We start from the raw sequence: 24937 nt of genomic DNA, 5'->3' as shown, positions 1-24937 counted from the left end.
ACCTACGAATACTCATTTGCCATAAAAGTGCATATTCCATATTTCAAATCATAAATGTAATTAAGTGATCGTTGTATACACCCTTTGCTGTATTAAACCTTCGATTTGGTACATTTGTGTGGATTCGTTTCATCAGGTGGGAAAGTGTTCATCATACTTATATCTTGTACTGGGTGGCCAGAAGTTAAAGTACATGAGGTAGTGGTATTAAATATCATATCTAACAATACAGTCAGGGAATTGTACCCCTCAGTTACAATTGGTCCTTCGAGCCGGAGGGTAACTAGTGTAATATTAATATAGTGTTATTAATATCAAAATGGCCTATGATGAACACTCCACGAAACGATCCTCCTAACCTAGAACGCCCGCGGCGCAGACGACAGACACCTCAGTACTTAGAGGCTTACACTGTCAGTCAACTACCTAGCCTTCGACAAACGGTAAACGCGGTAAAAGTAGAAAGTAAAATTATGTCTGACCTTAACGAGCAGGTTTCCCCGACCACAGAGGCCCTAGTAGGTCCTAATGTAACTGACCAAGCTCACGGTGGGGACCAGGAGGGAATTGACATGCCTTTACCCCCCGCCACTACTCAAGAAGTAGTCCCCGACCAGCCCCGGGAGGAAGACAACCCTACAGAGAGAGAACTCTGCACGGAAGAAGAGGAGGAGAGCGCCGAGGAACTAGAGCTCCAGGACTCCCCAACGAGTACCCCCAGGAGCGGCTCACGCAGGAGCGGCTCACCTCCACAACCGCCTCCCCCCAGCGAAGCGGAGAGGATACTACAACAGGCGTTCCTCGTCAGCCTGACAGCCTCTACCGAACGCGACCGACTCCAAGCGCAGCAACGGAGCGAAGAACAGCGCACTCATCTGGAGATGAGACGCTTCCAGATGGAAGAGGATATGGCAAGAGACCGGGCCGACGCCCAGCGTGCCGCTGCCGGTGCCCAAAGAGACGCAGAGCGCGACAGACTACAAGCGCAACTAATAGAGCAGCTGATCAAAAGGACAACTCCCTCTCCCTCCGCCAGGGGCTCAAGGAACTCGTCGAGACAACAGTCAAGAGCAGCGTCACCACAACGAGCAAGCGACCCTGAACTTGACCAACAGACCGAGTCTAGACCCCCCGCAGACCCCCTTCCCATACCGGTCCAAGCGAGACCCAGCTACAAGGAAGGAGCGGCATACACTGCGGAGAAGCTAAATAAACGATTACAGGATCTGGAAGATCTGATAGAGGAAGAAGAGGAGAACCAAGCCCGACGACAGCACAGTACTCCACCGGACCAGGAGGTCCCATACAGTCCAGGCTATACCCCCGCGGCGCTGCGCTACAGACCCCCGACTCTATTCACGGGTGAGCACGACGCACGACCAGCCCCGAGGAACAGTACCTGGACCAGCGGGCCATGGTACCCTGCCAGTACCAGCCCACAGCGAGGCGCAAGAGGGGACTCGCCCAGGAGGTCTCTCCCCCAACGCTCGCCGATGTATCAGCCATCCACGGCGTCATACAACGCCACGCCGTCATTCCCAGACTTCGCCTATGAGAGTCGAGCACAGTACACGGAGCTCCGGATGTGCTTAGAGACAATGATGGTGGATGTCGCTGATGAACGCCACAAGTATGCAATATTACTGAAGCACCTGAAAGTACCGCGAGCGCACAATATAGCGCTAGCCTATGCTACCTCCTCAACCCCATACACAGCGGCCCTTGCAGCGCTGGATCAGAGATATGGACGTATATGGGATTACGTAATCCAGGAGATAAGGCATATTGACTGCCTACCCCCAGCCACAGACAATCGCTCACTAGACGACCTGTCAATCAAAGTGCAGTCCCTGGTGGGGATGCTGGGAGCGCAACGGGAGAAGGGCATGCATGAGCTATACGCCAACTCTAACGTTGAGAGGATTTTGGAGAAGCTGCCACCCGCAAGACAGGAGCGCTTTCGGCGGCAGAGGGACTACCGCGACCCCGACGGCCCCGAGCCATCCCTCCTTGATCTGGCCGACTTCCTGGCGAGAGAAGTCAGCAGCTTACGACTGGACACCTTCGGGCGGAGCACGCCAAGCTCCAGAGAGGGACCCAGGAGAATAAATGATGGAAGAAGATCGGTGACTGTCATGCACCAATCAGAGTCAGTATCGAGCAGTAAGAGTCACAGCACCCCCTCGAGAAAAGAGAAGTGGAAGATAGCGTGTCCCTACTGTGAGAAAGAACACTGGCTGTCACAATGTGACTCATTCACAAAGATGAATGCAGAAGAAGTGAGTCAATGGATAAAGTCCAACAGGCGCTGTTATCGATGTGCGCGGCCCCACATGGCAGCCGAATGCCGCCTAAAGAAAAGGTGCAGCCGGTGCGATGGAGCCCATCTAGATATACTACACGATAGTAACGGAAGACGGCCTATACCTGCACCACGGAGCGGCACCAAGGCAAGTGTCATGTATATTGACCCCGCCAGCAGCAGCGGAGCCCAAGTGCTCTTAAAGGTAGTCCGTGTGACATTGAGCTACCAAGATAAAGTCATGGACACTTACGCCGTCCTTGATGACGGGTCAGAGAAGACCCTTCTGCTCGCCTCCGCTGCGACCCAGCTGGGACTGCGGGGGAGCAAGAACGAAATGACGATTCGGACAATAAGAAGAGATTTAAAGACTATAAAGGGCGAGAATGTCTCCTTCACCATCGCAGCCAACGGGCAGCCAGAGCGACGGTACAAGATCACAAATGCTTTCACCAGCCAAGAAATAGGACTATCGCAGTACACCTACCCTGTCACCAAGTTGATGGATAAATATGTGCACCTGCGCCAATTACCTATCCCGCTCATAGACGGCGCTACCCCGACCCTGTTGATAGGCTCCGACCATGCAGAACTCATAGTCCCGATTGACCGGGTCCATACAGGCCCCCGAGGCTGTCCTGCAGCAGTCGAGACCCGCCTAGGGTGGACCCTCCAAGGCCCCCTCGCTAAACCTCTCGGCCGAGCGGCGGCCACTGGCTGCTTCCGCTCCGGAGCGACAGAGGGGGACACCACTCTCCTGCAGCATGTCGAGAGGCTATGGACCCTAGAGACAATGCCCTTTAAGAACGAAAAGAAAGATATTCGCTCTAAAGAAGACATTTACGCCATCAACCTACTCGAGCAGGGGACAAAGAGAGTCACAGTCGGCGGAGTGATGAGATACGCAACTCCACTCCTGAGGCGAGAGGGAATGCCCACCTTTCACGCAAAGAAAGACGCCACGGAGCGCTATCTACTGAACACAGAGCGGCGCCTAGCCAAAGACCCCGCTCAAGAGAGTGTGTACCGAGCTGAGATTGAGAAGCTAATCACAGCGGGACACGTAACAAAGATTGACATTAAAGAGGCCGATCAGACGACCGAATCATGGTACGTGCCGCATCACAAGGTCCATCACAACGGCAAGGATCGCATTGTGTTTAACTGCAGCTACCAGATCGGATCCCAAAATCTGAATAAAGAGCTCTTGCCCGGCCCCACACTCGGCCCCTCCCTACTAGGCGTGCTACTGCGCTTCCGCCAGGACAAGGTGGCGATAAGCGGGGATATCAAAGGGATGTTCTTGCAGGTGAGACTAGTAGAGGAGGACAAGCCTCTGCTACGGTTCCTATGGAGAGAGAAGATCGGAGATGAGAACCCATCCATCTACCAGTGGGAAGTACTCCCCTTCGGAACCACATGCAGCCCGTGCTGTGCTACATTTGCACTACAGAAACACGTCACAGAGGACCCAGCAGCAGATGAAGAGGTCCAACACAGTGTGAAGAACAGTTTCTACGTGGACAACTGTTTACAAAGCGTCTCGACTCAAGAAGAAGCCGAGGCTCTCCTAATCAAGTTACGCGCCTCCCTAATCAAAGGCGGCTTTGATCTCAGGCAGTGGGCCAGCAGCGACCCGCACGTATTGCGCAGCCTCTCCTCCGCGGACAAGGCTGCCAGCAGCGAGACCTGGATGGCGACAATCCCAGGAGAAGCCCAAGAAATGACACTAGGACTAGTCTGGCGCTTCAAAACAGACTCGCTCCACTATAGACACAAACCCTTGGCTCCAGAGCAAGGAAGGTCGGCGGCGATACCGACCACCAGACGGAGTGTGTACAGAACACTCGCCAGACAATATGACCCGTTGGGATGTATTCTACCTTACACCACCAGGGCAAAGATGATTGTACGAGCACTATGGGACAAGGACCAGGGCTGGGACGACCCAATACCCGCACACCTTGCCTCAACATGGAGAGAGTGGGAGACGGAACTCCACTCACTCCCAGGTGTCAATATACGCCGCAGCTACTTCCCATCCACAGTGAGGCCAGAGACATGCGAGATTGAGCTACACGTCTTCAGCGACGCCTCCGAAGTAGCCTACGGATCGGTGGCCTATTTGCGTGCCCAAGAGATGGGAGGAAAGATACACACTGCTTTCATCCTGGCCCGCTCAAGAATAGCACCACGTAAGCAACAATCTATCCCACGTCTAGAGCTCTGCGCAGCCCTCGCAGGAGCGCATCTAGCCACGTTAATCCAACGTGAACTCACCATTCCGGTGCATAGAACAATCTTGTGGTCAGATTCCACGACAGTACTCACATGGATTAAGTCTGATTCATGCAGATACAAAGTCTTCGTGGGAGTCAGAGTCACCGAGATTTAAGAATTAACAGAGGAAGCAAGCTGGCGGTATGTGGACACCAAACACAACCCAGCTGACGTCATCACCCGGGGAATGTCTCTGGATGACCTAACCCGTCGCAACATCTACAGTGACGGACCAGCATTCCTCAAGCTCCCGGAAGGAGATTGGCCTACGCCCACCCCGAGGGAAGCAAGTAACGAGGAGGCTGAGAACAAGAAGCCTATGTTCTGTGGACTGAGCACTGTCGCCTCCACAGACCCCAACATAGATGACTGCATTACCCTAGAGAGTGCGCAACAAAGAACATTCCTGCGGCACCACCCAGAGATTCAGTCCACCACTGACATGTCAGCAGCTGACTACGAAGAAGCAGAACTTCTTCTACTACAGCGAGCCCAGAGAGACTCGTTCCCCGATGAGCTAGACTGTCTACAGGGAGGAAACCCCGTCCCATCAGACAGCAGACTGATTCACCTGGCACCAGAGAGTGACGCCCCTAAATCTCATCAGAGTGGGTGGTCGCCTGCGGAGAGCCCCCGATCTACCAGATGACATTAAGTACCCGATCGTCTTGAACAGCCGACACAAGGTCACAGAGCTGATCATAAAGAAATACGACGAGGATGTACACCACGCAGGAGCAGAGAGAGTCTTCGCGGAGATCAGACGTCGTTATTGGATATTGCAAGGGAGAGAAGCAGTACGGCGCTTCCAGCGAACCTGTCTAGACTGCCGTAAGTGGCGCGCGCAGCCCAGCATACCACGGATGGCTGACTTACCCCCCTGTCGCCTCCGAATCGGCGACAAGCCATTCCACTCCACAGGCATGGACTGCTTTGGCCCGTTGTATATAAAGAGAGGAAGAGGCACCGAGAAGCGGTGGGGTATTGTATTCAAATGCATGACCACCAGAGCGATACATATCGAGCTCCTTCCGACCATGAGCACAGACTCATTCCTTATGGCCTTCCGGAGATTCACATCACGGAAAGGAAAACCGTCTACATTGTTGTCTGATCACGGGACCAACTTCAAAGGCGGAGAAAGAGAGCTGAGAGAGAGCTTCCAAGCTATGGGCCCAGAACTTAAGACCCACCTCGCTCCAGCCCAGATTGACTTCCAGTTTAATCCCCCGAACGCACCCCACTTCGGTGGAACCTGGGAACGAGAAGTACGTTCTATAAAGACAGCCCTGTACGCCGTACTCGGAGCCCAGACTGTGGCGGAGGAAGTCCTAATGACAGTCCTCACGGAGATCGAGGGAGTATTGAACTCAAAGCCCCTCGGTTACGTCTCCAGTGATGTAGCAGATGTCGACCCAGTCACCCCCAACACACTCCTAATGGGGCGGCTGGACCCCGCGCTACCCCAGACAATGTACAGGCCTGAAGAAGCGAACGGCCGAAGAATGTGGAGGTACAGCCAAGTACTAGCTGACAAGTTTTGGAGCAGCTTCCTACTTCACTACCTACCGTCTCTACAGACCCGCCAGAAGTGGGTAAAAGAGAGAGACAATTTGACAGAAGGAACAGTCGTCATGATTATTGATCAGTCACTACCCAGAGCTATGTGGCCGGCTGGCCGCGTAAGCAAAGTGATCACCGGTGCCGATGGCAAGGTCCGAGCAGCTGAAGTACTCGTCCAAGGGCGCACCTACACACGTCCCGTGGCGAGGCTCATAGAACTGCCCCGACTCCCAGATACTATCGATGATGACCATGACCCTATGACTTTGTGAGTTGACTGACCCTTACAGCGGACCTTGAGTGGTAGACAGTGCGGTTAATCTGTCTCTGCTTAGCTAATTAGGTGGGACTAATTAGGGGGCGGCTGTTGTGAAGGATCAGATTAAACCGAATATGTATATTTATTTATATATATATATTTAATTGTATTTGTATATCGTTTGATATCCCCTGTATATTCCTTGTACAATATGCATTGAATATCCCCGTTTCTACTAAACAGCCCATAATAGTTTCATTCTACCATTGGACGAGAACCTGGCGCCAGGTTGCCATACCCCTAGGTCCAAGTTCAATCGTGCCGCCTAACATGTCGAGGCAACCCCCGGTTCCGCGCAGTAATATGTCGGGCGAAATACGAATGGTACTATTTGTTCATAGCGCATATATATATGGCGCTAGTAAAGTAGAACTTTCTTTTAGTCCAGTTCTTTACCCTCCAACAGAGTGACAGACGCAAAAGCCTCCCCACGACGCACGTGCGGTGTAGTAAGGCCTACTTGGCCCAGAATAGGCATTGAGATATCGTGTAGATTAATAGTTGAATAGTCATAGTTGGCACTATACCGTCGAGTTGGACGTATTCTATTAAGCTAATAATAGTCTATTTTATGTATGGTGCATCGTTCGGTTAGAGTTCTAAAGTTATCAGTACCCCCCATCGTTCCTGACGTTATCTGGACGCTTAACCAGGCTGGTCAGACCCCTAGTGGTGATTGCATCCGAGGAGCTCCGGGCCAAGAGCGACTGGACCTGTATATTGGATTACTCTACCCGGACGACGGCGAGCCTTCCACGGCTTGGATTATGCTTTGTGTGCTTTGATTATTCCATGGATAAAGGCCAACACTGCGGAGTGTTGGAATTACCCCCCGGAGAGGACTCCAGGTGAGACGGCGCTCTACACGTGAGGTCGCCTCACGTCTCTCCGTTGTGGACCGGCAGATACCGTTCCACAGAGGGTCCAGCTGTATTCGTCTGCGGTCCGAGGTTCTGTGGGCACCGTGTCCAAGACTTTGGATTCTCCCAAGACACCGTCGGCCAGATGGGATACCGCCAGCGGCTTCTCTAACCCCCCCCTCCTACTGTCTTACAACCAGCGGGACCCCCCCCCCCCCCCTTAGTGTATCCAGCTATAATCATTTAAGTACCATCGCTATCGTTTCCTAAATATTCCAGGTTGTATACTTACTCCCTGCGCAACCAGAGATTGGACATTCAATGTTGATTTACCTACGAATACTCATTTGCCATAAAAGTGCATATTCCATATTTCAAATCATAAATGTAATTAAGTGATCGTTGTATACACCCTTTGCTGTATTAAACCTTCGATTTGGTACATTTGTGTGGATTCGTTTCATCAGGTGGGAAAGTGTTCATCATACTTATATCTTGTACTGGGTGGCCAGAAGTTAAAGTACATGAGGTAGTGGTATTAAATATCATATCTAACAATACAGTCAGGGAATTGTACCCCTCAGTTACATTGACCATACCAAAAGTTAAAGGGGCACTTCACCAAAAAACTGCTGATTTATTTTGCACATAATCTCACACACATCCAAAAAATTGAAAACAGTTTGGCACACATTAATTTAGTTTGACAGTTACTGAGAGTAAATGCGTTTGAATATGGCCACCAGTGATTGAATCATTGTGTTGTGTTACAGCTCAATTAAATGATAATGTAGCAGTCCCTATAAGAAAAGGTATTGCTATTTTTTCATCTACATCATTTCATGGTGCTGTAATTAACACAAAACAAGGATTCAATGTCCCTAATGGCATCACTGATGGTCATATTCAAACTAATTTACTCTCAATGACGGCAGTTTTAAGTTTGTATCGGCAGTGGAAAAAATAGTATCGCTGCATCCCTACTTTGAAGACCACACCCCCGTTCCATAATACAGTATATTACACCTGCTATATTTCTTTTAGATCACATAGCCGCATGGACTGTTGTGTACAAAAATTTACACTACTGACACAGTGAGCTGTGAGCTGCTGTAGATAATACAAATATATAATTATATATGATTTGAAATGTTCCATGTTATTTTAATATATACTGTATGTATATAACTCTTCTTCCTCCCAGACCACTGCATGGTGAACTTCATCAAGGTGAATCTCCTGGGTTCTCCGAAGGAGTTCCGGAACCGCTTCATCAACCCCATTAAGAATGGCCAGTGTGCCGACTCCACCCCCAGAGACGTGCAGCTCATGAAGAACCGTGCCCACGTCCTCCACACCATGCTGGCCGGGTGTGTGCAGGTGAGGACAGGACTGCAAAATGCATACTCTGTAACGCTGAGACAATTACCAATGTGGTTACACATATGGCTTAATAAAGGAATCTGCATCTGCATCACAGAAATATCACAACAATTAGCAGTGTAAACAAAGGTGCATGTTATATATGTTGTATAAATATTTTTATCTGAATATATACTATGAGTAAAAGTAAACACAAGGTGCAGGGTGAGAGTCTGTACCTTATCTGCCATCGTATATGTTATAGTCCGTGCAGGTTTCAGTGGTTTTAGTCAGACAAAACTGGCACAAATGCATTTCAAGCTACATGTTCTGCTTACTCACAGCACTGGGCGGGGGGGGACTTCCAAAAAGGTCCCACAATAGTAAGACAATAATTTTTCTGTTCGAGGATCCAATCAAGTCTCTCCCTCTCCCTATCTCCCTCCTTCCCTCACTCCCTCCCTCCCAGAGAAGAGACTATTCGGTCTTGAGTGAATTCCTACCTCCGAAACACGACTATGTGCTTGCTGTGAGGGTGTCCTCGCTGCAGTATAGGTTATACCGCTACTACCTCGACCACTTCACTGGTAAGGACTCACATCATGGGGAGGGGCCGTGGGACTTCAGGCCATGTTCAGAACACCCACCATGTCCTCCAAGACACACCGGTGGCTGCTCTGTGTTGATACATGAGATATAGCAACACACATTTTTACATTTGCTGTCTTATTGCTGGATCTTGTAAACAATTCGCTGTGGAACAGATATATAATTAACAGTACATTAACATTTTTTGTGTAATATTGCTGAAGTCAGCAGGAGGGGTACAGCAGGAGGAGGAGGGGTACAGCTCAGGAGGAGGAGGGGTACAGCAGCAGGAGGAGGAGGGGTACAGGAGGAGGAGGAGGGGTACAGGAAGAGGGGTACAGCAGGAGGAGGAGGGGTACAGGAGGACGAGGAGGGGTACAGCAGGAGGAGGAGGGGTACAGCAGGAGGAGGAGGGGTACAGCGCAGGAGGAGGAGGGGTACAGCAGGAGGAGGAGGGGTACAGCTCAGGAGGAGGAGGGGTACAGCAGGAGGAGGAGGAGGGGTACAGGAGGAGGAGGAGGGGTACAGGAGGAGGAGGAGGGGCAGGAGGAAGAGGGGTACAGCAGGAGGAAGAGGGGTACAGGAGGAGGAAGAGGGGTACAGGAGGAGGAGGAGGGGTACAGGAGGAGGAGGAGGGGTACAGGAGGAGGAGGAGGGGTACAGGAGGAGGAGGGGTACAGGAGGAGGAGGAGGGGTACAGCAGGAGGAGGAGGGGTACAGGAGGAGGGGTACAGGAGGAGGGGTACAGCAGCAGGAGGAGGAGGAGGAGGGGTACAGCAGGAGGAGGGGTACAGCAGGAGGAAGAGGGGTACAGCAGGAGGAGGAGGGGTACAGGAGGAGGAGGGGTACAGGAGGAGGAGGAGGAGGGGTACAGCAGGAGGAGGAGGAGGAGGGGTACAGGAGGAGGAGGGGTACAGGAGGAGGAGGAGGAGGGGTACAGCAGGAGGAGGAAGAGGGGTACAGGAGGAGGAGGAGGGGTACAGGAGGAGGAGGAGGGGTACAGGAGGAGGAGGAGGAGGGGAGGAGGAGGAGGGGTACAGCAGGAGGAGGAGGGGTACAGCAGGAGGAGGAGGGGTACAGCAGGAGGAAGAGGGGTACAGCAGGAGGAAGAGGGGTACAGCAGGAGGAAGAGGGGTACAGCAGGAGGAAGAGGGGTACAGCAGGAGGAAGAGGGGTACAGCAGGAGGAAGAGGGGTACAGCAGGAGGAAGAGGGGTACAGCAGGAGGAAGAGGGGTACAGCAGGAGGAAGAGGGGTACAGCAGGAGGAAGAGGGGTACAGCAGGAGGAAGAGGGGTACAGCAGGAGGAAGAGGGGTACAGCAGGAGGAAGAGGGGTACAGCAGGAGGAAGAGGGGTACAGCAGGAGGAAGAGGGGTACAGCAGGAGGAAGAGGGGTACAGCAGGAGGAAGAGGGGTACAGCAGGAGGAAGAGGGGTACAGCAGGAGGAGGAGGGGTACAGGAGGAGGAGGGGTACAGCGCAGGAGGAGGGGTACAGCTCAGGAGGATGAGGGGTACAGCAGGAGGAAGAGGGTACAGCAGGAGGAAGAGGGTACAGCAGGAGGAAGAGGGTACAGCAGGAGGAAGAGGGTACAGCAGGAGGAAGAGGGTACAGCAGGAGGAGGAGGGGTACAGGAGGAGGAGGAGGGGTACAGGAGGAGGAAGAGGGGTACAGGAGGAGGAAGAGGGGTACAGCAGGGGGTGTAAGAGGTATTGTCCATCTAGCAGTGCTGGACTTGAGTGCATAGTAGTTAGTAGTATAGCTATAGTAGCATAGTACATAATAGTAGAAGACAGACGTTTTCTTCCTTTTTTTTATTCAGATATTCATTGAAGTAGTGTGTGTTGGTCTACAGTGTTTCACCTGCTCCACCACTGCACAGACATCTGGTCACCAATGGTCCCAGGCAGCCATGTTGGAAGGGAGACAGCTACACAAACATTCGGCGCGCATGGCCTCTATTGATAAACGTGCCGTTCCTCTTCAAATCTACATTGTGAGTGTGGCCGGTTTCCCAGGTGTAAGTCGCCTCGGGGCGGGAGCCACGGTCAAGCCTGGAGTTCACCTCTTCAAGGACTTCCAGATACTCAGCCGAGTCTGGACTCATCCCTGGTGTCTGCAGCTCAACTACATCAGCAAAGAAAACAAGGTGGAGATACCAGTTTGAACTCTTAAACCTACATAAACCGATGTTTGGTTCCCAATCTAGGCATCGTAGAGCTGCATCCTAACCCTTAAAGGGGACAAGCTGTCGAGAATTGTTACTCTTTGTGATGTCAAGCATCAATTCGCTTTAATGAATCACTTAGCTGTACTTTGTGGAAACAGGAATACTGCCTAGTGCCATTTTGTAAAAGGTGTTTTACTCCTGGGTGTGGGCAGGAAGGGAATCATTCATGTAAACTGTGGTGTGTTGCTACTTTCTACACCCACCAGAAATGGCTTGTTCAATACAAGGAAAAGAGGTCCTGGAGAAGAAATTATTTCAATTTGGATTTAGACGAGATTCTTTGCAGAAAAACGCAACAAACATGATCCACAGATTGATGGGAGCTCGGCCGCCTCGTCTCCACATCACCCAGAGGAGCAGACCTCTAACCGCAGACACCTCTACTGTCTGTTTAACCTTCCTAGCATCTGCAGTAAGGCTGCTCCATTATGGCAAAAATCGCAATCACGATTATAAACACGATATTGAAACGCTGTGAAGGAAGGGTGCGCTGCATTTACAACACGAGACAAAATGAGAGTAACACGCCTCGCGGCACGATGATCTTGTGTTCATGATCGTCGGAAGACGATATCGTGATTGTAATTGAAACTGGATTAATCACCTAGTCTGCAGTTCACTGCGTCATTTCAACATGATGAAAAACCAGCTTGTTCTATTTCATTCAAGGGCTGCTTTAGTGCGAAGAACAAGACTAAAGCCGCTGCTCTCTTAGGAAATGAAGAATCTGCTGTGACTTCAAGGTGAGTTGGCACAAGAGATAATATATGTATCGTTTATCATCTACATTACCTGTTATCATAGTTTTTTAGTTTGCTTTGTGAGCCATGATACACAATTTTGTTGTGTACATTTGTGATGGAATATTAACACTTTGAGTGCCACGCCGGGTTTTCCTTTTTACCCCCTTGATGCCACAGTCCACTTCAATGTTAACGTTAATATCGCCTAATCTATGTTTTAAATTATGGCTATGTGTCTAATCTGCCCGTCGCTTATCAAAGACTATTTTCCAGTCAGTGCTGTCAAGGCAGATTGGTTTTTTATCGCTTCATTTCCGTTTCAGAGCATTTTGAAAAGCACCCGTTTTGAAATAAAAAACAGTTCATTCTAGACCATTCTGTGATAATCGTCTTTTACTGGAATATTCCAGAACGTCGATATTCGTCTGCCTATTTATGAATCGTTTTCAAATAAACGCTAGATGATCAATATTATACGTGCACGCAAGCACATTCGCGCCGCGCACGGATAATCGGCGTGTTCATTTCCAGTGGTGCAGTGGATTGACAGTAGGTCAAACGCTCCACGCGCGTGCGCGCGCATGCACAGTTTTTTTTGGCTGCTCTCGTCCTGCAGCTGGATACTATTGCCTCACAGCGCGGCCGTCAGCGCGCGACCCAGAGAGCACCGCTGGCTCTGCGGCTCTGCAGCTGCATGCTTCTCCGGGAGTCCGGTTGGATAATGCCATGTAAAAAGCGATTGCGCGTACTTCAGCCTCAGTGACCGAGGTATAACGCCGTTATACCGAGTTATACCAGCAGCACTGCACCACTGTTCATTTCCTCTTGGACTTTTCCAGTGAAACCGAAAGAGCCCATTTCACAAAACAGCCTATATCTTCATCAAAATTAGTCTGATTATCCTAACACTGATAACATAGATTCCTTACCTGACATCAGATGGTATCCAACTGGTATATTCCAATTCCTGATCACCATTCGAAAAAATCGATAAAAGTGTATGGATCCAACGTGATACAGTAGTACACATGATTCCGCAGGGCTGAGAGGCTCCAGAATGAACTGTGGTAACCCCGGCTGGATCAGTGGACTGGAAAATGTGGAGTACCGGATTTTTTTCCCCATCCATTTTCATTGAGTCCATTCCAAAATCCCTTATGTCATCTGGGAGACGATAGGGGGCGCTTTTTTCCACATATGATCGCTGGCGGTGCTCGGGTATACTCGGGTAGGCTCGCGTGATGCAATATGATTTCGGCTAAAAAAGAAATAAAAAATTCGAGAAATCTCGTGAGTGGCTTTCAACATAACTATTGGAAACCCGAGATATCTCGTGTGTGGCAGTTAAAGTGTTAATGGATAGGTTCACTATCTTTCAACCCGGACCTTATTAAAATGTTGTTTTGGACAGCCCATGTATTTGCATTTGTGAAGTTAATCTAAATCACTCAGTGTGTGATATATCACCAAAAACTACTCTACTCTGAGTGAACACAACACTATCTTACCATCTTTAGATAATAAAGTACTCAGCCTCTACTGTCTTTAACTATGAATGAACACAACACTCTAACTTTCCATCTTTAGATAATAAAGTACTCAACCTCTACTGTCTTTAACTATGAATGGACACAACACTATCTTACCATCTTTAGATAATAAAGTACTCAACCTCTACTGTCTTTAACTATGAATGGACACAACACTCTATCTTACCATCTTTAGATAATAAAGTACTCAACCTCTACTGTCTTTAACTATGAATGGACACAACACTCTATCTTACCATCTTTAGATAATAAAGTACTCAACCTCTACTGTCTTTAACTATGAATGGACACAACACTCTCACTTACCATTTTTTATATAATAAAGTTTGAAAACGTTGTTCCTCTGAAATGTTAAAACTGACTTATATGGTTATTTGTCTGGGTATTGAATTGTGCAAAGCACAACCTCACTGATAGCTTTAGTAGTGAGAAACTCAGCCCTTCACTGCAGCTTCTCGGCTTAAACACAGTCTAATCATTTAGACCTTCAAAAACAATAATAAATCTACTTTCTGAAAATGGGAAATGTACAGTATACTTAGATGTGCCTTTATATGTTCCACTGAAAAATGCTCACAAACCATGCTTTCTATCAAGCTTTGTTGACTTATATTTGCACTTCCGCAAATCTGTTCTCTTGGCTGTTATCCACAGTGTGTCAATTCCTTTCATTTTCCCTGTTCTCCTTTCATGTCGTGTGCAGTGGAGCGAGACATGTGAACCCCGATGCAGAGGAAGATGTGGTCATAGTTTGGGACAACAACTCGAAAGGCGTCAACCGGGCCGGACACCAACAGAGCAGCTCAGCAGTGGAAGGTACTGGAACCTGCAGTCGGGTCCGTACATATTTGGACATTGACACACTCTTCACAATTCTGGCTCTCTACACCACAACAATGGACTTGAAATGAAACAATCAAGATTAGCTTTGAGTACATACAAGTGACCATTGTATTTATGGATTGTTATTTTGTCCAATTACTTTAAAAAGGGCGGTGCACGTATATAAATTCTTGTAAATACTGTTCACCTGATTTGGATGTAAATACCCTCAGATTAAAGCTGAATGTCTGCACTTAAAGCACCTCGTCATTGTTTAATTTCAAATCCATTGTGGTGGTGTACAGAGCCAAAATTAGGAAAAATTGTCTTGACTCCAAATATTTATGGAGTGACTGTATATAATATAATATTATCCTGTTGGGAGGGGTTCCCTTGCTTAGCCCAACCCTCTGTGATTCAGATGCTCAAGAAGCTGTATGTGATTTAGAAGCTCAAGAAGCTGTATGTGATTTAGGGGCCTTTCTCACTCACCATTCGGGGTCGAATCAGCTGCGGGTCGAACCAGAAAAGGGTGTGTCTGTCTGAGTGAGAATGCTCCCCCCCCCGTCCCGCCCCCCCGCTGATTCGTCCCCGGGGGCGCTGAACCTGGACCGATGAAATAGGTGGTCTCGGGTGCGGGCCAGTGGGAGCGGGGGGCGTGACACACACAACGTCGTTACTGTAATGCTTTCATGCTTGCTTGAATTTTGGGCAGATAAAACCACACGGCAACAACTGGACAATACCCACAAAAACGATATTTATGGGCAATTTGAGAGTTCAGACCTCAACCAAAAACAAGCATGTGGAGCCTCACAGCTCAGTGGATGAAAACATGAAGCCACGTTACAACGCACAGCACTTCCCTGGCTCGCATTAGGCCTGGCAATTTTGTTTGCCATTGCTATGTCTATACATTGGTTTCTTGTTCGAATGCATTTATTTCTATTAGACCAGTGGTGCCCAAGCAGTCGGCCGTGGTCGACCAGTAGATCAATGACATGCAATATAATTGCCACGAGCGATGCATATAACGTTAGCTTAGCGTTTGCCATTGCTATGTCTGTCTACTATACTTTCTTGTTCGAATGCATTTATTTCTATAGACCAGTGGTGTCTCTAATGTTATCTAGCTACTGATAGCTCCCGATATCATCAGTTTGGTGCTGGCTGGCTAACCAACGTGAGCTAACGTTAGCTGCTAGCCACAATGCTATACTATTATACTGGCATATTCCATTCACGTTAGCATGTAAGCTAACAATCAGCGCCGATGAGACTAAACTCCGCTTTTGGTGTTCAATTGTGTTGATGTTAGTTTTGTTTCATCAACAAATGAGAGGCAGAACACACAGTGAATGTATCCGTTTTGTTTATTGCACGTTCTTTGCTGAAAAATAAGTGCTACAGTGGCTATACTAGACTAGTACTAGGCTAAGCTAACTAGCGTTAGCCGTTAGACGGACCGAGACGGAACAGAGCTGAATGGTGAGTGAGAAAGCACCCTTAGAAGCTCAAGAAGCTGTATGTGATTTAGAAGCTCAAGAAGCTGTATGTGATTTAGAAGCTGTATGTGATTTAGAAGCTCAAGAAGCTGTATGTGATTTAGAAGCTCAAGAAGTTATATCTTTTCATGAAAAAGTTCCATAGACCTTCAAGTTCAAGTTCCTTTTATTGCCACACGGCCAGGCCGGTGGAATTCGAGCACGGTGCAGGTGGTAGCTGCGACAATACACCACAGTCCACAAAGACATAAGAAGACACATGGAACATAAACATTACATAACATAACAGCAGGGGGTAAGATTAGGAGGAGTTGGAGTTAAGTAATTGTATGGCCTTGGGGAAGAAACTGTTGTTGAACCTAACTGTGCGGCTGCCCAGTGACCTGAACCTCCTACCAGAGGGGAGGAGTTGGAAGAGGTGATGAGCTGGGTGCAGGGGGTCACTGATGATTTTGTGTGCACGTGTGATGGTGTGATGTTTGTGTATAAGGGCATCCAAAATCATCAACTGCACACTCCCCACCCTGGACTCCATACACAAACATCACACCATCACACGCGCACACAAAATCATCAGTGACCCCCTGCACCCAGCTCATCACCTCTTCCAACTCCTCCCCTCTGGTAGAAGGTTTAGGTCACTAGGTAGTCGCACGGTTAGGTTCAACAACAGTTTCTTCCCCAAGGCCATACAATTACTTAACTCCAACTCCTCCTAATCTTACCCCCTGCTGTTATGTTATGTATGTTATGTTTATGTTCCATGTGAAAAAGTTCCATAGACCTTCAAGTTCAAGTTCCTTTTATTGCCACACGGCCAGGCCGGTGGAATTCGAGTACGGTGCAGGTGGTAGCTGCGACAATACACCACAGTCCACAAAGACAAGAAGACACATGGAACATAAACATAACATAAACATAACATACATAACATAACAGCAGGGGGTAAGATTAGGAGGAGTTGGAGTTAAGTAATTGTATGGCCTTGGGGAAGAAACTGTTGTTGAACCTAACTGTGCGGCTGCCCAGTGACCTGAACCTCCTACCAGAGGGGAGGAGTTGGAAGAGGTGATGAGCTGGGTGCAGGGGGTCACTGATGATTTTGTGTGCGCGTGTGATGGTGTGATGTTTGTGTATGGAGTCCAGGGTGGGGAGTGTGCAGTTAATGATTTTGGATGCCCTTATGATGATCCTGTCTAGTCTGTGTAGTGTGTGTTTGGGTGTTGCCGTACCATACAGTGATGGAGAGTGAAATGATGTTTTGTATTATGGCTGTGTAGAATTGAATCATTAAAGTCTTCCTAACCTTGTACTTCTTGAGTTGTCTCAAGTGGAATAATCTTTGATTGTCTGTTTTAAGTAGATGAGTGGTGTGATGATCCCAATTGAGTTTATTGCTGATGTGTGTTCCTAAGTATTTAAATGTGTCTGTGGCTGAAATGGGTTGGTTATTGATGAGCATGGGTGTTTTAGTGGGTGTGATTTTCCGAAAGTCAATGATGAGTTCAACGGTCTTGCTTTCGTTGAGTATGAGGTTGTGTTCTCTGCACCATGTTAGTGTCCGCTCCACCTCCAGCCGGTAGTCATCCTCCTTGTTGTTGGAGATCAGCCCTAGAATGGTGGTGTCGTCCGCATATTTCAGCGTTTTGACTAAGGGGGATGCTGATCGGAGGTTGTTTGTGTAGAGGGAAAAAAGCCACAGGGAGAGAACACACCCCTGTGGTACCCCAATGTTGGTGGTCAGAGGGAGAGAGGTGAGGTTGTTGTAGCAGACTACCTGTTTGCGGCCCTTCAGTGTGTCCTTGGAAGGATATGAACTAATGTCCACGCTGTAACTGCATGTAAGGTTATTAACAGTGATGGGCAAGCTACTTGGAAAATGTAGCAAGCTACACTACAAGTTACTCTCGATTAAATATAGCTCAACTACAATGGAAGCTATCCCCAGATAAATGTAGCAAGCTACACTACAAGAACATGGCAAAAATAGCTAGCTACATCGGCACTACTTTTTTTTTTTTTTTTTTTTTTTACTTCATGATCACGTTTCCACCAAACAAATAGACAGGCAAAATAAATGCTCAGTTTGATTGTTTATTATAAAACTGAAACAAGCCCTTGGTCTGGCTTTTTGTGTCATCCTTTTAACATGAACTTGTATTATGTACAAAATCCAGGAAGGCAAGTTTAGCTGCCCACTTTATCAACTGTTGTGGAAAGGTTGTTTAACACAGCAGGAGACGATATTTCCAATTGTAACAAATAGGTAATTTATTTAAGAAAAGAAGTTCTTTAACAGCAAGAGCTATGGGTCAAAGAGGATCGCCACAGCTTGAACAAAAAACACTCTCCCCTGGAACCCTTTGCCTGTCCCTAAATCCCCTCTCAGTCCTGCCCCCATGACAGATATGATGACGTATCACATCATGTCAGATCTGACATGACGTACATTAAGATGATACGTAGATTTAACATCGGAGAGAGAGAGAACATGAGGAGAGATAAGCAAGATATGATATCCACACACGATATGATGTAAAACATTAAGAACATGAAGAGAGAGTGAGATGTGTGTGTTTGTGTGTGTGTGTGTGTATGTGTGTGTGTGTCTGTGTGTGTGTGCGTCTGTGTACAGACGTGTGTGTATTGTATGTGTGTATTGTGACACAGGGAATGTGTGTGTGTGTCGGTGTGTATGTCTGTGCGACTGTGTGTCTGTGTGTGTGTGCGTCTGTGTACAGACGTGTGTGTATTGTATGTGTGTATTGTGACACAGGGAATGTGTGTGTGTGTCGGTGTGTATGTCTGTGCGACTGTGTGTGTCTGTGTCTGTGTGTGTGCTGTGTAACTGTGTGTGTCTGTGTGTGTGTGCTGTGTCTGTGTGTGTGCTGTGTATGTGTGTAAGAGAGAAAAGACACAAGATTAGAACACACGATATGATGTACTGAAATGTCCATCTGCTATCTTGAGGCTGTTTTAAGAACATCAGCCAGACTGTCGCCCTAGTGTCTTTGAGCCCTGCTAGTTGACCTATATTAAACTAGTCAAGACTAACCCCTTTCCTACCTCCACCCTCGTATACACATTTTCCCCAACATTCCCCCATTTGGGGCTATCCCTAGTCCCACCCAAATCATATAACCAAGAAAATGTGAACGTCTAACTAAACAAGAAACCTTACTTCATTCACTGGACCCCTAACGGACCAACAAAGGCTGACTACCGTTCTCACAATAAACACAAAACCGCTCAAAACAAAAGTAATAATAAAACATCAAAAAAAAATACCCCAATTTATAATCCTAACCTGACAGACAAATCCCCCCAACCTCCACCGCTTACCAAATGAGCCACAGTTCCGGCCGGAAACCGCGACTCATCAGGGAAAGGAGAAGTTGACCGTCAGAACTAAACATAGAACATCCCTCCCAAAAAAATGACATTGTCTCTTCCATAACATTGAGTCCCAGTGTCCATCGCTCAGCCCCCCTTCCATGCCCACGCCATAGTCTCCTCACCGTATTGCCAAAAGTCACATTTTGCCAATACAGCAACCACCACGCCACACCTCCAGTCCTCGTAGAAGCATGTCCCCATGCCTGGACGGGAGGCGCTGGTACCGACCTCACCACGTGTCCCCCCATCTTCGACGGGAGGTGCCCATCTTGCCCACTGCGTTAGCCCCCCCCCTTTTGTCCCTCCAGTCCCCAGAACCGATCCCCCGACCACTTCTTCTCAATGCTTCCTCAGGCTCAGAACCGACACTCTGCCGATGCCCCTTCCCATTCCGGTTTGACCAGGACCACAAGTAAAATAAACAAAAAATAATAAAAAAATAAAAAACAATGCAATGATTTTCAATGGTTGCAATCTCTATGCCGAAGGATCATTAGAAAATCAGACTAAAATTCCTAGTTAAAGGAATAAACCAACAAAACTGCGCTCAGACCATCCCCCGTCACTCTTAAAGGAAAGAACCAACAAAAAGAAAATGTCCCTACCTCACCATACCCCTAATCCTCTATCCCCTCGTCTCCCTCTAAGGCAGCATAAAGCTGAGGATATGGCCCGATTTGTGGCTCAATCTCTTTCTGTCCCACCATCAGCATTTGGCTCGTTACGTGTGAAGTTACCAGCCTACCCAAGAGAGGCATACCACAACAGAAAAGGAGAACCAATATCAACCCTGCCACCCCGATGGATATCCCCGTCTGCATCACTATGCTTCCCCACTGTCCCAATCTTTCCAACACCCCACTCCCCCACCATTCTTCATTCCGGCCAGAATTCCCCCTCAATTCCTCCCTCAAATCCTTCAGCTTAGCCATGGCCTCGGAGAACTTTCCCCCTGGCCCCACATTCGTCGGAATGAATGTGCAGCAGTACTGTCCAAACATGGAACAGACTCCACCCTTCTCCGCCATTAACCAGTTCAGAGCCTGTCTATTCTGCCACGCCACCGTACTGGTCGCGTGCATCTGGTCCCCCATTGCATCCAACGCCTCCTCGGTGTAATTGAGATACCGCTGCTGATTGTAAAACAAATAGTTGATCCACCCGGTGTTCTTATTGACCGATATCCATGGCAGAATAGACTCAAACCCTGCCGCAATCTCATTCTTAGCCATGAACTCGGCTGGAATGCCCCTTGGCTGTCCTATGCTGTCCAGATACACCCTTGGGTCTGCCTTGTAGCTACGCTTCGTTCGAGAGATAGGAGACTCAGAAGGTCCTTCCGTCACTGATAATGGTAGGACCACCATTGGCATGATCGCCTGAACCCGGGCACATCTACCTGACCAATCTAAAGGAAGTGTATTCCTCAACCTCCTACCGCCGCAGAGCCAGTATTGGTCCGCCAGTGCCATATCCTGGACATGAAAAGGGCAAGCTACAGGCCGTGGGTTGGTATCCACTCCCTTTAACACGACCCCGTGTCCACACTTTCCTTCTTTCGTACAGTTAGTCGTGATGCTCCAAATAGTAGTGCACCGCCCCTCTGCCACCTCCCCTACATCCCGGGTCCCCTCCTTTTGCAAGCACTCGAAATCCTTGGTCAGCCATAGTTTGACACCTCTGGGTATTGGCAACCCCGTCGCTACCCCCTGCACACGTACATCCAATTTCCTACACCGTTCCCGCATAGTGACATCCTTGAAATCCGTGACGTTTCCTGCCGCCTTAAAACGACTAGAGCCGAGAAACCCCAAACACTCTGCCTCGCACCAAGGGCGACTATTATGGGGCCCCTCCCATGCCTCTGCGTCCCTGTCACACTGAGCCCAACTGAACTTCGTGCCCTTCACCAGCAGCCTATCCGGACGTGCCTTGGAGCAGACATAACAATCCTCTATCTGATTCTGCGCGCTCGTGTACTGGACCCACTTAAACCACTCATTCCCTAAAGCCGCCCTATACATCGGGTCAGCCTCCGGGTCTTCCTCGTCATAGTCATAGTCGCCCCCATCTTGTTCCCCGGAAGGAAGCAAACCCCTCAACCTGGCCCAGAGTGAGCCCACTGAGTCCCTCAACGTTCCGGCTGTCCTCTGGAACATATCCTGTCCCCCCACCTCTTCCGACTCAGTGTCCTTGACCTCCCTTTTTCCCCTCACCCCTGTCCCCTGTGATTGGTTCGGGACAGGCTCAACTCTCCTATCTACCCCCACAACCCGATGCTCGTTAGTATAATGGTAAGTATCCCCGCCTGTAACGGGGGAATGGTCAAAATCAAAAACATGCCCTTGCGGTCCTACGGGAAACACCCCGTTTGGTTGTAGTCTTATCTTCTCCCCCCCTTCCTCGATGGAGGGAAAAGGGGGCGCCTGATTCTGAGCCTGGTCATGAAAGTCTGCTGGTACTTGAGCCTGAGCGGGACCCCGTGGGACTCCTACCCACTCAAACCCGTCATCCTCAAGGACGGGTCGACCGTGACGGTTCTTAATGACGTCGTTGTGCCCGGCCGACCGTCCGCACACTGCTGCCAACATCTGCGGGAGCATCAGCAGGCACTGCACCTTCCAGTTGCCGTCTCGGACCCTCCATGTCGGGTTCTGCATAACTGCGATCGATTGTATCCCCCAAGAGATCGCCGCTGGCCTTTATGCAGTGATTGAAGTGGAACCAGGTCGCTGATCCTTTGACTTGGACTGCCGTTCCAGTCGATCGGATCACCTCGTACGGGCCCTCTCTCCGGGGTGATGACCACTTTCTCTTGTGGACCTTTACGAAGACCAAGTCCCCAGGGATCAGTCTCGGTTTGGTGGCTTCCTTCTCCGCCTCCTTCTCTTTCTCTGCTCCTGTCGAAACACAGCTTCATGTATTTTAGTCACTTGCTGAAGATATTTTTTCAGATCTTGCTCAAAAATATCTAATGCCGGGCCCCTAGCCAGGTGTCTAAATGGCGGTGCTGGCATGCTGCGGCCTGTAAGCATTTCATGCGGTGTTAGCTGTGTTTGGCGGTTTACGCTGCTTCTAATCAGAGCAAGTGGCAAAGCATCAATCCAGTTAAGCTTAGTTTGCATACAGATTTTCAACAGTTTGTTTTTAATGACCAGATTGGCCCTTTCCACCTTCCCCTGCGACCCGGGACTATAGACACAGGAAAGGCGCTGTCTTATACCTAATTTCTGCATCAGCCCTTTAACCACCTTGTCGATGAACTCGCGGCCATTATCGCTTTGTAATATCGTGGGAATTCCAAATCTCGGAATGACCTCGCGACACAGGAACTTGATCACTGTGTCCGCGTTCTTGTGTTTAGATGGAATGGCCTCAATCCAGCGACTAAAGCAGGCCTCTACTACCAGGAGGTATCGTTTGCCCTGCACTGGCGTTATCATGTCTGTATAGTCCATAATCAGATGTCTGAATGGTCCCTCAGGGAGGGGTGTGTAAGCCGCCACTGTCGGTACTCCTTTGCGCACATTGCCCTGTAAGCATGTTAAACACCTGGCTAGTGTAACGTCAATTTGTGCCTGAAGCTTTGGGGACCAAAATCCCATTTTCGTGATTCGTTTCAGGGTCTCTGCTCTTCCACAGTGATCAACACCATGAGCCTCAGGTATCACTAAGGACAGAAGATCGATGGAGGCGACTATCAAACCGTTATGACTCCTCCACAGACCATCTGCCCCCCTTACCGCCCCCCTCTCCGTCCACGACTGTTTCTCGGCCTGCGTGGCTGAGTCCTGAAGATCACTCAAATTATCCTCAGTTACCTCAGTCGTCAGTTCGGCCGCAAACATCAGAACAGCCGTGGACGGCACCGCAGCCGCCGCCTTCGCGGCCTCGTCCGCCGCGTTGTTTCCCGTCGTCACAAAGGACAGGTCTTTTCTGTGTGCCTGGCACTTTACGATAGCAATGCTTTTGGGCAACTTTACAGCCTGAATAAGCGCCACAACCTGCTTGTGGTGAAGGATCGGTGAGCCGTCCGATTTCTTAAAGCCTCTTGCCTTCCAAATGGCCGCGAATAGGTGGCATACGCCATGCGCATACGCAGAGTCTGTAAAGATGTTAACCGTGCGATCTTTAGCTATTATGCATGCTTCTGTTAGTGCTATTAGTTCTGCAAGCTGGGCCGAACATGGTTGCATGCATTGTCCGGCCTCTCTTGTTAGTGTTTCTCCGTTAGGTTTGCACTGTACGACGGCGTATCCTGACCTTAAATTTTCCCCCTCCCGATAGCAGGACCCATCCACAAAAAGTGAGAGTTCTGCTATCGCGAGCGGGTCGACTCCCAAATCAGGACGGAGTTTCACGAAAGCCTGTCGCTTCCACCTCACACTCATGCGGTTGACCCTCGCTCGGGAGTGGTACCAGATCCGCCGGGTTACTGCCGTGGCATGTTTTTATCATAACGTCCGAGTACTGCAGGAGCCTCATGTAAGCCTGTTGCCGTTGGCTGGTCAGAACAAATTTGCCTCTTTCAATCAAGTTTGCCAATTTGTGATGTGTCCAAATGCAAATGTCATATCCCATTGTCACGGCCGTTGCCTTCTCATACATCAAATGTGCTGCGGCCAGGGCCTGATAACAAGGTGGCAGACCCTGCTCTACCGGCGAAAGAGCTCTAGAGTAATATGCTATCGGTTGTTTTTTCCCAAGAATCCGACCGTCCGAACATACTGTCCAGACTGGGGTAAGTGAGCGGCGTATTTTTGCTTTATGCAGGAAAAACCTGCTCCAGTGTCTGCCATCATCTCTGTTAATTTGCCCTCCACTAGGACCTGCAGAATAGGTTCTTGCTCAGCTCCCTTGGAAACCACAATCATTTGATTTCCCCCCGTCGCATTATCTGGGCACCCCTAGTGATTACCCCCCTGGTTTCGGGGCCCTCCTGTCTCCCCCTGGTCGTGGGGCCCTTGTGACTCCCCCTGGCGCACGGGTCTTCCATACTCCGAGCCGGGACGGTATGGTTGCCTACATCTCATTTCCCTGTGTCCCTGCATGCCGCAGTTCCAACAGTGGAAACGGGGAAACTGTTGTTCGTTCCCCGGTCCCTGTGTAAACCGTGGGCCTGATTGCCCATTCCCTGTCTGCCGCCTGGACGCCTGGTTCTGTGAACTATAGTCATAACTTCTCACTACCTGAGGTGCAGGCGGGGGTCCCTGGTCCTGCATGGGTGGAGAGGTAGCAGATGACACCATTACTGCCTGCAACCTCCTTTGGGGCTGCAGTTGTTGCTGAGTTAACTTCCTTGAGTCATTTCTATCCTGATCCCTGACTTTCTGCTCCTGAGCCCTTTGCTTCTCCACACTATGTGTTACATGTGCACAGAACAAAGGATAAGTCATGTCCATTAACCCCACCACGTCT

General features: G+C 49.2%; 1 protein-coding gene across 2 annotated transcripts in view; it reads left to right on the top strand.

Moving 5' to 3' along the window:
* Positions 1–24937, top strand: part of LOC311227408 (transcriptional regulator ATRX-like) — a 183642-nt gene that overhangs the window by 96836 nt on the left and 61869 nt on the right. For both annotated transcript variants that reach the window (XM_084313034.1, XM_084313033.1), the window contains exons 21-25: positions 8529–8704; positions 9156–9273; positions 11292–11422; positions 12173–12246; positions 14500–14612. In XM_084313034.1, coding sequence (XP_084169160.1) covers positions 8529–8704; positions 9156–9273; positions 11292–11422; positions 12173–12246; positions 14500–14612 — 612 coding nt within the window. The remainder of the gene's footprint in view (positions 1–8528; positions 8705–9155; positions 9274–11291; positions 11423–12172; positions 12247–14499; positions 14613–24937) is intronic.

This window comes from Notolepis coatsorum, assembly GCF_963971535.1.
Source record: "Notolepis coatsorum genome assembly, chromosome: 1".
NCBI lineage: Eukaryota > Metazoa > Chordata > Actinopteri > Aulopiformes > Paralepididae > Notolepis > Notolepis coatsorum.
The sequence above is the reverse complement of the archived record's forward strand: the minus strand, read 5'-3'. Positions and strand labels throughout refer to the sequence as shown.